Below are 13200 nucleotides of genomic sequence, written 5' to 3' on the forward strand. Positions count from 1 at the left end.
CATTAAACAGACTGCTTTTAAGCTAAAAGAATATGTTCGAGCACATGCGTTGAAAAAAGATTAAAAATGCATCGAGGTGTACTAAAGTCGTTCTATACAGTATTAATTAGACCATGATTTGTAAAGCAGAAACTAATTTTACTTTAGTTTTACTAAGATAAGACCGTTCGATTTAATGGACTTTTTATTTCGAAATTGACGGCGTGCTACTTAATAAACAATTGTCTACAAGTTTAAAATGTTTCATAGATTTTTTTTTAGAGAAATACTAATGCCAATCTACCACTGTATGAACAGTTCTGGTTTTCCAAGACCTACTGTTGCTTTTGTATCTGAAAAGAAGACATTTCTTTTGAAAGAATTTCGTCTTCCATGGTTCTAAAAATGATGATCATCATTGATGTTTGTGTTTATGATTGTGAACAAATTTTGGTTTAATTAAATGCATCACAGCACCATACAAAATGGTCTAAGTGCAATCTTCTTGCTTCTACCACGTTTGAATTAGGACCCCAATTCAACCGTTTGATTGCCTGGTACACACACACCCATACAACCACAGCCGCGTACAGCTGGCATTCCAGATGATAACGCTCTCATAAATACGTGTCAGCTCAGTTTTCTTGCGTTGCTCCAGCGCAGTTGTACGCAGTCGAATGCAGCAGAAGGAACTCCCGGTACAGCAAGCATCGGCTTGGGTTGGGATAATCAGTGAAACAGCTGATAAAACAAGTGAGGTGTAGTGAACAGTTTCCGCCAACGCAGCTTGCATTGACCGGCCGGTACTTTACGCAAAACCCGTTTGCACTTGTCCCGCGATTGCAAGTGCGAGCATTGTTTGTTTACATTGAACCACGTCTGATCGGGAGTCTGTATTTCGAGCAGTGAACTCGAATCGTCATTCCCGGGCGAGCTCGAGTGCATGATGGCGAGCGATCGGGGCGACCTCTGTGTAAAAGTACTCGAAGCAGTTCCGAACTGCGGGCGGCTGTCTCGACTGTTGGAATGTTTTTCGAATGAGTTTGCGCGCGCTCCCAGCTTCGTCGTACGATGCAGTGGAAGGTAGCCCATATATTGAACTGGGGACCATAACTTGCCTGTCTGTCCGACTCAACTCGGGGCATAATTGAAGCTGACCTGTAAAATACTGATCGATTTTCGTGATTATTTCCTCAGAGTGAATATTATTGGCGAGCACGTGGATTACTGTGGATATCCCGTCTTTCCGATGGCCATCGAGCAGACGATCCTGCTTGCGGTGGCTCCTTCGGACGACAATCTGCTGCACATCAAGAATGCTGACAGCAACTTCAAGCCGTACAAGTGTAATGTGCTTACTTTTAGGTAAAGTGTTGGTAAAACCATTCGTTCTCCTTGGTAGAGAAAATCACCTCTAACCTTTTATGTATTTTTTATCCCCCAGCATTGATGTGCCCAGTTCCGGTGGACCAAACTGGTACCAGTACGTGCTGTGCGGTGTGAAAGGAGTACTGGAAAATAGCACCATACAACACGATGCAGCCCGGGGCATGATGATCATGCTGTTCGGCAACATTCCTCCGGCCTCGGGACTTTCCAGTTCGAGTGCCATCGTTAGTGCCACAGTCCTGGGGACAGCATACATGCATAATGTAAGAGTGGCATCAACCAATCGAGCATCGGATTATTAAACCAATTTAACACATTACAGGCCACACTGAACAAACAAACTCTTGCCACCATTTCCGCCGAGTGCGAAAAGTTCATCGGAACACAAGGCGGTGGCATGGATCAGGCCATCGCATACCTGGCACAGGAAGGATGCGCTCAGCTGATTGAGTGGAATCCGCTTCGAGCTACTCCGATTCAAATGCCGGCGAATGGTGTGTTCGTCATTGCCAACAGCTTGTCCGAAGCGAACAAGGCGGCTACGTCCGATTTTAACCAGCGTGTCGTGGAGTGTAGACTAGCAAGCAGGTAGCTTGGTTGCGCTCTTTGCAACTCCATCTGAGCCACAAATTCAATTCATATATTTGATACCATTCCTGCAGACTGTTGGCGAAACAGATGAAACTTAACTGGCGCGATCTGCATCGTTTCGCCGATCTGCAGAAAGCGCTTGGCTATTCTCTGGAACAGATGGAAGCGCTTGTACAGGCCAACCTGGGGTTGAACGTTTACTCAAGGAATGATTTGCTAATGCAGCTAGAGGTAACGGAGCAGGACTTTTCAGACAATCTGCTAACGCCCAACACGCGTCATTCGGAGACATTCAAACTGAGGCAACGTGCGTTACACGTTCTGCAAGGTAAGACTTGAATTGGATGGAGTTCCGAAAAAAGCTCCGTAACGTATGCATCCTTCTTTCTCAGAGTCACTTCGAGTGCAACAGTTTATAGAAACTGCAAGATCTAATCCAGACGACTGCATACCACGCATGAAAGCACTGATGAAGCAGTCGCATGAATCCTTGCGCATGCTTTACGAATGTTCGCACGAGAACTTGGATCGGATTGTGGAACTCTCGGAGCATCTGGGCGTAGGAACACGACTGACTGGAGCCGGGTAAGTGTGCATAGGAATTGTAGCTGAATTATTGTATTTCAAACACACTTTTACTTATGTAGATGGGGCGGATGCGTTGTTGCACTGTGTGACGGTGTAGAGGAAAGCCAACGCTTCGTTGAAACGTTGAAGACGGAGTTTTATGCCAACATTCCGAAGGCACAAACATGCGAAATCGAGAGCTTGTGCTTTACTACCAGCCCACAACGAGGTGCCGAAATTTATCTGATCGAAAAGCAACACAATATTTTGGACCCATCAGTGTAAGCCATAGTTGCCTTTTCTCACGAAATAGCTACATAGCTTACAGTATGTCTAAGCAAATAACTACATATAAGCTATTTTCTAATTTAGTTACCAAGCTCAATTATGCCATCGCAAACATTTTCATCGAACCTTCTTTAAAATTGCATGGACGCGAGTGAACTTAACCTGCCATTTTAATTTAATTTTACAACGTACTATGATAGTTAATCTCAGAAAACCTTTCAACTTCTTCATCTTCTTCTTGGCTTAGCGACCGGTTACACTAAGTTTTATCTGTTCTGGCCGGTTAAATAAACTGAAAGTCTAATGAGTCTTCATTAGCGTTAAAATTGAAACAAATTGAGCTATAATTAGTAACATCGTGAAGCCGGAGAGGCAAACAGTAAAAGGTAATGTAAAGCAAAGGATATATGTATCATGTACAATTTATAAATTGTCAAAATTAAACCATTTTTAGTGAACTTAACAAATAAATTAGCAAAAGTAAATTATTATGATTATATATAATTACGTGCGGAGTGTTTTTTTCGCCAAATTGAAAGCTTTATTTTGAGAAATTGGTAACTCATTAAATTTTTGGAATATTTTCCATCCTTGATTATTACCTTTCTCCTTCTTTTTGGCAAGCTATGGATTCCATCGAGAAAAAAGATGGTTCTTTGGACGCCATCCATTTGTTTTACTTTTTCATAATTGAATAAGCTCTGCTCAGCTAAGCCGGCTTGGGTTCGATGTTGAAATATGGCGTGGGTATTCATATGCTGCACGACGTTTTGAATTATCGTAATGAACCCATTTTTCATCGCCATCCACAATACTTTGGAAAAACGCCTTTCGGTTTTGCTGTTAGAGCAGTTGTACATAAGTGCCTAAACGGCGCACGATGTCCCTTACCTTCAGGGTTCGTACGACACCCAATGTCCTATCTTCCAGATCATTCCCATGGCTTTTAAACGTTGGAAAATGGCTGGCTGAGTTACCTCAAACGCATTGAAAGTTCGTCTTGCGTTTGAGAAGGATCTTCACAGAGCGTTGCCTCAAGTCCTCTATCTTCATATTTCAAGGGTCGTCTGGAGCGTTCTTCGACCTCCAAAAATTCCCTATTTTGAACCACTTTTGACAATTTCTTTCCGATAGAGCATGATCGCCATAAAGAATGCAATGAAATGGAAAAAAAAGCATGGTCACCATAAACTTCCTCTTATACACGATGACTTTCGCTAGCCGATTTGTTCAAGCAGACATTAATAATAACGCTTGTACTAAAACCGCAGGAACTTATTTTTAGTCGAGATAAAATCAACATGAAACGAAGCTTAAAATTGAAAAAAATTAAAACGTTGAGATTGAGTCAACAAGATTGAGTTAAAATAAAGAACTGATAATTTCCTTTTTCTCGAAAACGTCTGAAAAATATATTCCTCATGGTCAAATGAATTGCAGTTAAGAAGCTTTAAATTATGTCATCATAATATAACAATTAATTTATTGTTCATAGATCATACATCAAACGGACGTTTAAATCTATATTTAATTATGCTAGCATGACAAATATTATCCATATTAAATAAACAATTGTTAATCAATTACGGTATTTGAAACAACCCCTCGTTAGTCCCGACCCAAAATTAAATCGTAAGGCAGGTTTCATAAAAAAAATCAGGCAGCGAAAATTTTATAAAAAAGGCAGGTAAAACAAAGAGAAAAACTAAAATCATTTCAAGTTAGTCAAATAGAGTCGAATAGAGGTGTAAAGACTATATATAAAGTGTAGCTATTGCTTATACCATTTACGAAATTACATAATCTCCTAAAAACTATATTATATATTTTTTGTACATCGGTCAAATCATCTATCCAGCAGATAAAGCGTTAAATAGTTTGCGAAAATCATTGTTACTTTTAGTTTTATACATTGAAACTAGGGACAAGTAGTATCATAGCCAGCATTGTTACAGGAATAAGGCGGCCCGGTGGTGTAAGCGAAAGCGGCGCCGGTCTTGAAACGGCAGGACCGAGGTTCAAATCCCATCCGGACCGTCCTCCCGTAGTGAGGATTTACTAACCAACTACGTGGTATCAGCAAGTCTAGTAAGCCATTTCGATGGCCGGCATGACCTTAGAGGTCGTCAAGCCAAGAAGAAGATGTTACAGGAATAATAAAACTTCGTATAGTAAAGTGAATAGGAACAAATAAACAAAAGTCAATTAACTAATCCCTATACAGATGGGTCCAAAATATTGTGTTGCTTTTCGATCAGATAAATTTCGGCACCTCGTTGTGGGCTGGTAGTAAAGCACAAGCTCTCGATTTCGCATGTTTGTGCCTTCGGAATGTTGGCATAAAACTCCGTCTTCAACGTTTCAACGAAGCGTTGGCTTTCCTCTACACCGTCACACAGTGCAACAACGCATCCGCCCCATCTACGTAAGTAAAAGTGTGTTTGAAATACATTTATTCAGCTACAATTCCTATGCACACTTACCCGGCTCCAGTCAGTCGTGTTCCTACGCCCAGATGCTCCGAGAGTTCCACAATCCGATCCAAGTTCTCGTGCGAACATTCGTAAAGCGTGCGCAAGGATTCATGCGACTGCTTCATCAGTGCTTTCATGCGTGGTATGCAGTCATCTGGATTAGATCTTGCAGTTTCTATAAACTGTTGCACTCGAAGTGACTCTGAAAGAAGGATGAATACGTTACGGAGTTTTTTTCGGAACTCCATCTAATTCAAGTCTTACCTTGCAGAACGTGTAACGCACGTTGCCTCAGTTTGAATGTCTCCGAATGACGCGTGTTGGGCGTTAGCAGATTGTCTAAAAAGTCCTGCTCCGTTACCTCTAACTTCTTTAGCAAATCATTCCTTGAGTAAACGTTCAGCCCCAGGTTGGCCTGTACAAGCGCTTCCATCTGTTCCAGAGAATAGCCAAGCGCTTTCTGCAGATCGGCGAAACGATGCAGATCGCGCCAATTAAGTTTCATCTGTTTCGCCAACAGTCTGCAGGAATGGTATCAAATATATCAGTTGAATTTATGGCCCAGATGGAGTTGCAAAGAGCGCAACCAAGCTACCTGCTTGCTAGTCTACACTCCACGACACGCTGGTTAAAATCGGACGTAGCCGCCTTGTTCGCTTCGGACAAGCTGTTGGCAATGACGAACACACCATTCGCCGGCAGTTGAATCGGAGTAGCTCGAAGCGGATTCCACTCAATCAGCTGAGCGCATCCTTCCTGTGCCAGGTATGCGATGGCCTGATCCATGCCGCCGCCTTGTGTTCCGATGAACTTTTCGCACTCGGCGGAAATGGTGGCAAGAGTTTGTTTGTTCAGTGTGGCCTGTAATGTTATTAATTTGGTTTAATATTCCTGTGCTCGATTGGTTGGTGCCACCCTCACATTATGCATGTACGCTGTGCCCAGGACTGTGGCACTAACGATGGCACTCGAACTGGAAAGTCCCGAAGCTGGGGGAATGTTGCCGAACAGCATGATCATCATGCCACGGGCTGCATCGTGTTGTATGGTGCTGTTTTCCAGTATTCCTTTCACACCGCACAGCACGTACTGGTACCAGTTTGGTCCACCGGAACTGGGCACATCAATGCTGGGGGATAAAAAATAAATAAAAGGTTAGAGGTGATTTTCTCTACGAAGGAGAACGAATGGTTTTACCAATACATTACCTAAAAGTAAGCACATTACACTTGTACGGCTTGAAGTTGCTGTCAGCATTCTTGATGTGCAGCAGATTGTCGTCCGAAGGAGCCACCGCAAGCAGGATCGTCTGCTCGATGGCCATCGGAAAGACGGGATACCCACAGTAATCCACGTGTTCGCCAATAATATTCACTCTGAGGAAATAATCACGAAAATTGATCAGTATTTTACAGGTCAGCTTCAATTATGCTCCGAGTTGAGTCGGACAGACAGGCAAGTTATGGTCCCCAGTTCAATATATGGTCTACCTTCCACTGCATCGCACAACAAAGCTGGGAGCGCGCGCAAACTCATTCGAAAAACATTCCAACAGTCGAGACAGCCGCCCGCAGTTCGGAACTGCTTCGAGTACTTTTACACAGAGGTCGCCCCGATCGCTCGCCATCATGCACTCGAGCTCGCCCGGGAATGACGATTCGAGTTCACTGCTCGAAATACAGACTCCCGATCAGACGTGGTTCAATGTAAACAAACAATGCTCGCACTTGCAATCGCGGGACAAGTGCAAACGGGTTTTGCGTAAAGTACCGGCCGGTCAATGCAAGCTGCGTTGGCGGAAACTGTTCACTACACCTCACTTGTTTTATCAGCTGTTTCACTGATTATCCCAACCCAAGCCGATGCTTGCTGTACCGGGAGTTCCTTCTGCTGCCTCCGACTGCGTACAACTGCGCTGGAGCAACGCAAGAAAACTGAGCTGACACGTATTTATGAGAGCGTTATCATCTGGAATGCCAGCTGTACGCGGCTGTGGTTGTATGGGTGTGTGCGCGTGAAGAGTTTCCAAACGGTGCTATCGGGAGTCACTGAAGCATGTTATTTGCAGAATGATTTAGCGTACGATTGTGTGATAAGGTTTATCGAAATTATCTCATGCATAAAGCAATTTCGCACAAGAGCTTCAATAATCAACTATCTTAGCTGTGAATTAGAGTTGACTTAGTTACTTTTAATTTCATTTCTGTTTTGTTTGGCTAATGAATAAAACTTTTTCACAGAATATTTTTTTGTTTCTGTCTGTATAATCTGTAGGACGGATTCAACCACATTATGGAATCTTTGTTTGTGGAAAGTATTCTTAACTGTGTATTAGGACATTAAATGATAGTCGGGTAAAAAATAAGAACAATTTACTCTGCTTCTTATCACAAATTAATTGAGACACATTTTGATTACAAGATCAATCCAAATGAGCCAAAATCAACTTTAATCGCAATTTAGAATCTCTTTAATGTAGCTAGCTTCTTATTTAATTGACTTTATTAAGCTTGTACAGAAATCATGAACCATAATAAGCATATCAAACATCATCGAACCAAACTGATATTGAGTATTTTTTACGAAAAAAAATTATGCATGAATTCAAAGTGCGTTTTTCATTTCAAATCTGCAAGCTGCCAACGAAACGACTCTTTTCATGCCACCAACACGAACCAACCCGAACGCGTTTACCGAAGTTTGACAGCTTTGAAATTGGACCTACCCGTGACTCTACTATGCTTGTGATTTCTTCATAAACAAAAGGTTGCAAAAGTGCCAGTCGTTCCTACCAATCGCAAGGCTGCTCAAAACTTAGTTTACAAAACTCGAGTTTACCAATATGGACACAATAGAATCCCAGCTAGTGGTGAGAAATAAATGTGAGCAGCTGCAAGAATCGATTAAAGAGCTGTACGCTTGGCAGGATCAGATGAAAAAAGCATCTTCTGCCAAGGCTCAGCTAGTGGATGGTAGTGAGGTTAGTTGTTCGAACTCACCAATTGTTTTTGTAATGGAAATGTTGAGACAAAACTATCGGCGGGAATATCCGTCAGCCTGTTCATAGCTTCGTAACGAGTATCGTTTCGTATTTTTACAGGAAAAAATATTGCCACCCGTACGGAGCGATGTGAAGGCGATGAGCAAATTTGCTGAGGACCAAACAAGCGCTGAGAAGCAGGATCAGGCCGAGAGTGAAAGTAAGTATTGTTTAGCCTTCAAAAACGTCCAAATAAACCCTTGTAATGCATTTTTACAGCAGTGAACAAAAAAACGCTGGCCGATGCTGAGATGCTAAAGGAAAGAGGTAACAAGCAGTGCAAGCTCGGAAATTACCGGGAAGCAATTGATCTATACAGTCAAGCCATAGAAATGTACGGCGAAAACGCAGCATACTACAGCAACCGTGCCCTGTGTTACATGAATCTTGATCTGTTTGACGATTGTCTAGCGGACTGCGGAACTGCAATCGAGAAAGATCCCAAGTACATAAAGGCGTACTATCGCCGAATGCAAGCGTACGAACGATTGGGCGAGAACGAAAAGGCTACCATCGAATGCCGGCAAATAATGCGCCTTTCGCAGGATGAAAATGAACTGAACACGGCCAAACGTGATTTGGCCCGAATAGAGAAGCGCATCGAAAGCTCCACGAAACCAGCTTCTTCGCCGGGCAAGGCAACAACACCCGAAATCGATCCAACACTGGCCCTGGTAAAGCAAGAGGCTGACAAATATAAGGAACTAGGCAACAAGCATCTCGCTCGGAAAGATTTTGAAAAAGCAGAACGTAGCTACTCAAAAGCCATTGCCCTGTTTGGCGAGGAAGCCATCTATTACACGAATCGCAGCCTGTGCTACTGGAATCTGAAAGATTACGATAAATGCTTGGCCGACTGTAATAAGGCGATCCAGCTGGATGAAACCTACTTCCGTCCGTACTATCGCCGGATGCAGGTGCGTGAACTTCGCGGTGCTTACCAGAGTGCGGTTGAAGATTGCCGAAAGTTTATCGAACTTACCACGGACGAAAAGCAGAAAGCGACCGCCGAAAAGGATCTGCAACGGCTGGAGCGACTGGTCAAAAGTGAACAGCCCGCCAAACAGGCGTTTGTTTGGAGCGAAATTAAGAAAAATGCCAAATTGATCAAATTCGTTCAAAAGCCACCGCATCTACGTTCGAAAAAGCCACTCACCCGGATCTCCATCAAGGATCTGACGCCATGTCCGCTGGTGCTGAACAACAAACAAGAGCTTCCACCACCGTCAAAGCGCAAAAACATCCCGGATGCAGTTATCGATAAAATATTCAACAACAACACGGGTGAACAGTTAGTCGAGCCGAAGGAAACGATCAACCTCGAACATCTGTTCCCGGCGCATTCGAACAAACTGCGCAACATGTTTTCACCGCCTACTACACCGACCGAGCAAAGGAAGCCACCATTCACCGCAACACCAAACAAAGCCACCGCCACAACGGCCTCGAAGCAAGCGGCAACAAACAGATCAGAAGAGAAGGAAAATAATCAACCGGCGAAAACAGTTAAACCGGTGCCGCCATCACCAGCAACACAGGACAAAATTGTAAAAGATAAAATTAATCACAACAGTCAGGCACGTTTGCTGTATGATGTGTAAGTTTTCTTTTTAATCTCCACCATTTAACCGTTGCAGGATACAAACGAACAACATCCCAAGCCAGCAACTGCCTCGGTGACACCTCCAACCAATATCCTTGACCTTCCGACATCAACGGCTCAGTTTTACACTACATGGAGTGGATTGACACAAGATTTAAGATATCAGTACTTAAAGGTAATTAGATTTCGGTGCTTAAGTCGTATTGACGCCTAACGGCTATTTCACTCTGTTCAATCCCGGTTGCAGTTGCTCAGCGTCAAATCTTCAATACTTAGCAGACTCGGTGCCGGTTTATCAAATGAAATCCTTAGTGAAATGCTACACATCCTAAAGACGCATTTTATTCCACACGATGATGAAGTAACGCAAGTTTTGAAGCAACTAGTGGCAAACGAATCGATCGACATACTGTCGCTAATGATGAACGGAAAAGATGGCGAAGGTAGGTGTATCGAAAGTATTCGATTACTACGAATGTTTCTCCTGATTAAATGTTTTCCCCCAACTCTTGTCCCACAGCTGTGTCAGATTTGCTCAAATATATGGAAGCCAAAAAGGTGCAGAAGGCAGATTTGGATACTATTCGGCGCAAGCTCAAGAGTGTGGATTCTACAGCAGGCTTCTAGGCAAAGCAGTGCAAGCTAACGTAGACGAATGGCATTAAGATTAAATTAAAAGCGTTTTCCGCGTGCACTTCTTCTGAATGATGGTCAACCTTTAAACCTTCTTTTCTAATAACTAACCATAATGCACCAATAGCAGTTGTAGTTGTTGCCAAGCTGCTGCATAATTTGAATAAAACGATTTGAATGTTACTATCGTAAGTTCTTCTGAATTTCCTATTTGAATTTATCTTTAAAACAATTTGTAGGTTTTATTTACTTATTCGATACCAATTACAGATTTAGCAGAAGGTACCGGATAGTCTATTGAAAAATGCAACATACGTATGTGAATAAAAAGTTCCGAGTCGTTATAACGACCCTACCTCCCCGTCTAAGAGAATTAGCCACAAGACCCCGTACTTGAAGAGGTGCGCCCTGTCTATCACAATTTCTTCGTTTCATCCATAAAGACAATTCATAGTCAAAAACCCTCGTCTAAGGGACCTAGTCTATCGATAGAGTCCGTCGTTCAAGAGCCTATAATAGTTCGCGTCTCATAATCGAAGGATCTACCTCTTCCAAACTTCATCTACCAAGGGATATCGCAGACGAAAGGATCTCTTGAATTATCATCATAGTACATAATCGAAGAGGACTCATCCTTTAACAAACCTTATCGTCTGTGTCTCATTTACCAAGAGACCTCGCAGCAAAAGGGTTATCATCATCTTAAGACCCTTGTCCGTGGAAGGATCCTGCTGTGCTCGAATCCCAGTTGGTTCCGAGAGCCATGGTCAAAGTCATTCCCGCCATAATTTGTTGGTCACATATTAATTGATATTTCTGTATACGTAATAGAAAAACGTACAGCAAATAAACCAATGAAATCTTGTCACAAAAATATCGGTACTCGTGTGTTCGTACTTCTTTAAATATTATAATATCATCTGCATAAAACCGGTATGAGTCGTTCGTTACTAAATATCTCAAATCGTTGATATACAACGCACTATTATGGGACCAATGTTACGACTCTTTAGCTTAGCTTAACACATCCTCTGTCAACACATCCTCAAAGGATAAGCAATACGCCAAGCAGATAATAAGAAGCAACATGCGCCATGCATCCAAGATTCCGAGGAAAAAAAATAATGCAAGTAATTGCCACTATATCCAAGAAACACTTGAAGTGAATTTTACTTAACGATTTTTTCTTTGCAGCGAATTTACCAAAAGCTTTCAATCATGCAAAGAGTTCACACAACATACTTCACAAAACAACATAATTTGTTTTATTAAGTTTCACTTCGTATTGTATTTGTTTCATTAAAAAGTGCTTCTTTTTGATTTCCAACATTTAAGCGAGCCGAAGTTAGTTTTCTTTGAGTTTTACCAAATCTCTGAAGGGCCTGGAAACGCTGGGGAAGGAATTTTGTGAGTTACAACATTCCACTTTCCCATACAAAATTGAACAACAAGTACTCCGTTATACGCATATATATCTTTAATACTACGACAGTTCGTTTTTTGCGATCTCTGTTTTTTATTTTCTCTTATTTTGTGTGTGTGTGTTTTTTCATCGTCACTTCAATTACTCTGTCTCAGTTTCCTCCTTCTAACATGTTGCCTTTCTTAGACGTTTTACAATTTATTTCATAACGCCTGCAACCCCAATACAACTCGCAAAGACAACTGTTTGTTTAGTTTTGCTTTATTTCTCTTATTACACCCTTACGGCGGTTTCTTTTTTCTTCTATCGCTAATAACAGCGCATAGAGTGTTTGTTAGAGCACTTTCAATACATTTGGTATGCTTGGTATGAGAATTAAGTGTGGGTGTGTGTTTGTTGCTTTTTTGTTTAGTTTTGTTGCTTTTGCAACTACATTTAATGTACCATTAATGGTGCGCCTGCTTCTCATACTAACAGGCGAAACACACACACACACACACACCAAAGGGGAATTGTATAAAGAGGGTGAAATCATACAAGTTTCAAGATTTACTGCACAAACTCCATTCACTGGAGCACTTGACTTTGCGTGGATTTTAAATTGTTAAATGTATGTATGTGTGTGTGTGTTAGTGTATCGTTGTTTTGGTTTTTTGGATGGCTGGTTGGATGGTTGATTACATGGTTAGTTCTTCGTCACCTCTTATCGCGTAAATGGAAGTCTAGAACAATCGGACAAAAATGCGTTGAGGAGGATTGGGTTACTTCACTCCACCTTATTACCACACTACGCTATACAAACTGGACATGCACGTTTAGTAGTGGGAGCAAACGGTAGAAATCTGTAGAATATACGTGTCTGTACGTCCTAACACTGATTCAACTCGTAATATATGGGATGCATGAGAGGGAAGGGGTATAGGAATATTTTTAATGGAGAGCCTAGGCTGACTATTGCATGTATTTTTTTATTTCGATTTTTTGTTTAACTCATGAGATTACTGGAAAGTTGGCTGATGCTAGAAAGACACTTAACATTACTTATTTTGGAACAAATATATGTTTCCTGTCCCGCATCCTCTGCTGGACCTCTGGGGAGTTGGTTGGAAAATTAATAAACCATTCTCCTTTGCTTCTTCTTCCCTGATTGCAACAAAACGGTACAGAAACTACGGTTAAATGAACGTACACCTAAACTATATACCCTGCCGAC

The 13200-nt window shown here is 42.0% G+C and overlaps 5 protein-coding genes across 5 annotated transcripts in view; 3 read left to right on the forward strand and 2 right to left on the reverse strand.

The window, feature by feature from the left end:
• Positions 1-13200, forward strand: part of LOC126562041 (uncharacterized) — a 307548-nt gene that overhangs the window by 166277 nt on the left and 128071 nt on the right. The window lies entirely within an intron of this gene.
• Positions 1-13200, reverse strand: part of LOC126563385 (histone H4) — a 109673-nt gene that overhangs the window by 33826 nt on the left and 62647 nt on the right. The gene's annotated exons all lie outside the window — the stretch shown is intronic.
• LOC126560793 (N-acetylgalactosamine kinase-like) lies at positions 916-2811 on the forward strand. The gene is made up of 7 exons (XM_050216745.1): positions 916-1062; positions 1177-1344; positions 1424-1631; positions 1691-1956; positions 2031-2287; positions 2352-2544; positions 2607-2811. Exons 1-7 carry the CDS (start codon positions 923-925, stop codon positions 2809-2811), a joined length of 1437 nt encoding a protein of 478 aa, XP_050072702.1. The 5' UTR covers positions 916-922.
• On the reverse strand, positions 5031-6925 carry LOC126560794 (N-acetylgalactosamine kinase-like). Its single transcript, XM_050216746.1, has 7 exons — positions 6779-6925; positions 6497-6664; positions 6210-6417; positions 5884-6149; positions 5553-5809; positions 5298-5490; positions 5031-5235 (listed from the first exon to the last, which is right to left on the reverse strand). The coding sequence occupies exons 1-7, from the start codon at positions 6916-6918 to the stop codon at positions 5031-5033; spliced, it is 1437 nt and encodes a 478-aa protein (XP_050072703.1). The 5' UTR covers positions 6919-6925.
• On the forward strand, positions 8131-10558 carry LOC126560795 (RNA polymerase II-associated protein 3). Its single transcript, XM_050216747.1, has 6 exons — positions 8131-8268; positions 8389-8488; positions 8548-9905; positions 9966-10106; positions 10179-10374; positions 10452-10558. The coding sequence occupies exons 1-6, from the start codon at positions 8131-8133 to the stop codon at positions 10556-10558; spliced, it is 2040 nt and encodes a 679-aa protein (XP_050072704.1).

This window comes from Anopheles maculipalpis, chromosome 3RL (assembly GCF_943734695.1).
Source record: "Anopheles maculipalpis chromosome 3RL, idAnoMacuDA_375_x, whole genome shotgun sequence".
Classification (NCBI taxonomy): Eukaryota; Metazoa; Arthropoda; class Insecta; order Diptera; family Culicidae; genus Anopheles; species Anopheles maculipalpis.

Coding starts and splice junctions, on each gene's coding strand:
- LOC126560793 (XM_050216745.1), top strand. CDS start 923: ATGATGGCGAGCGATCGGGGCGACCTCTGTGTAAAAGTACTCGAAGCA. Junction 1,957..2,030: donor GAGTGTAGACTAGCAAGCAG/GTAGCTTGGTTG, acceptor CCATTCCTGCAG/ACTGTTGGCGAAACAGATGA. Junction 2,545..2,606: donor ACACGACTGACTGGAGCCGG/GTAAGTGTGCAT, acceptor TTACTTATGTAG/ATGGGGCGGATGCGTTGTTG.
- LOC126560794 (XM_050216746.1), bottom strand. CDS start 6,918: ATGATGGCGAGCGATCGGGGCGACCTCTGTGTAAAAGTACTCGAAGCA. Junction 6,418..6,496: donor TGTAATGTGCTTACTTTTAG/GTAATGTATTGG, acceptor TTTATCCCCCAG/CATTGATGTGCCCAGTTCCG. Junction 5,810..5,883: donor GAGTGTAGACTAGCAAGCAG/GTAGCTTGGTTG, acceptor CCATTCCTGCAG/ACTGTTGGCGAAACAGATGA.
- LOC126560795 (XM_050216747.1), top strand. CDS start 8,131: ATGGACACAATAGAATCCCAGCTAGTGGTGAGAAATAAATGTGAGCAG. Junction 8,489..8,547: donor GGATCAGGCCGAGAGTGAAA/GTAAGTATTGTT, acceptor GCATTTTTACAG/CAGTGAACAAAAAAACGCTG. Junction 9,906..9,965: donor AAATTAATCACAACAGTCAG/GCACGTTTGCTG, acceptor TAACCGTTGCAG/GATACAAACGAACAACATCC.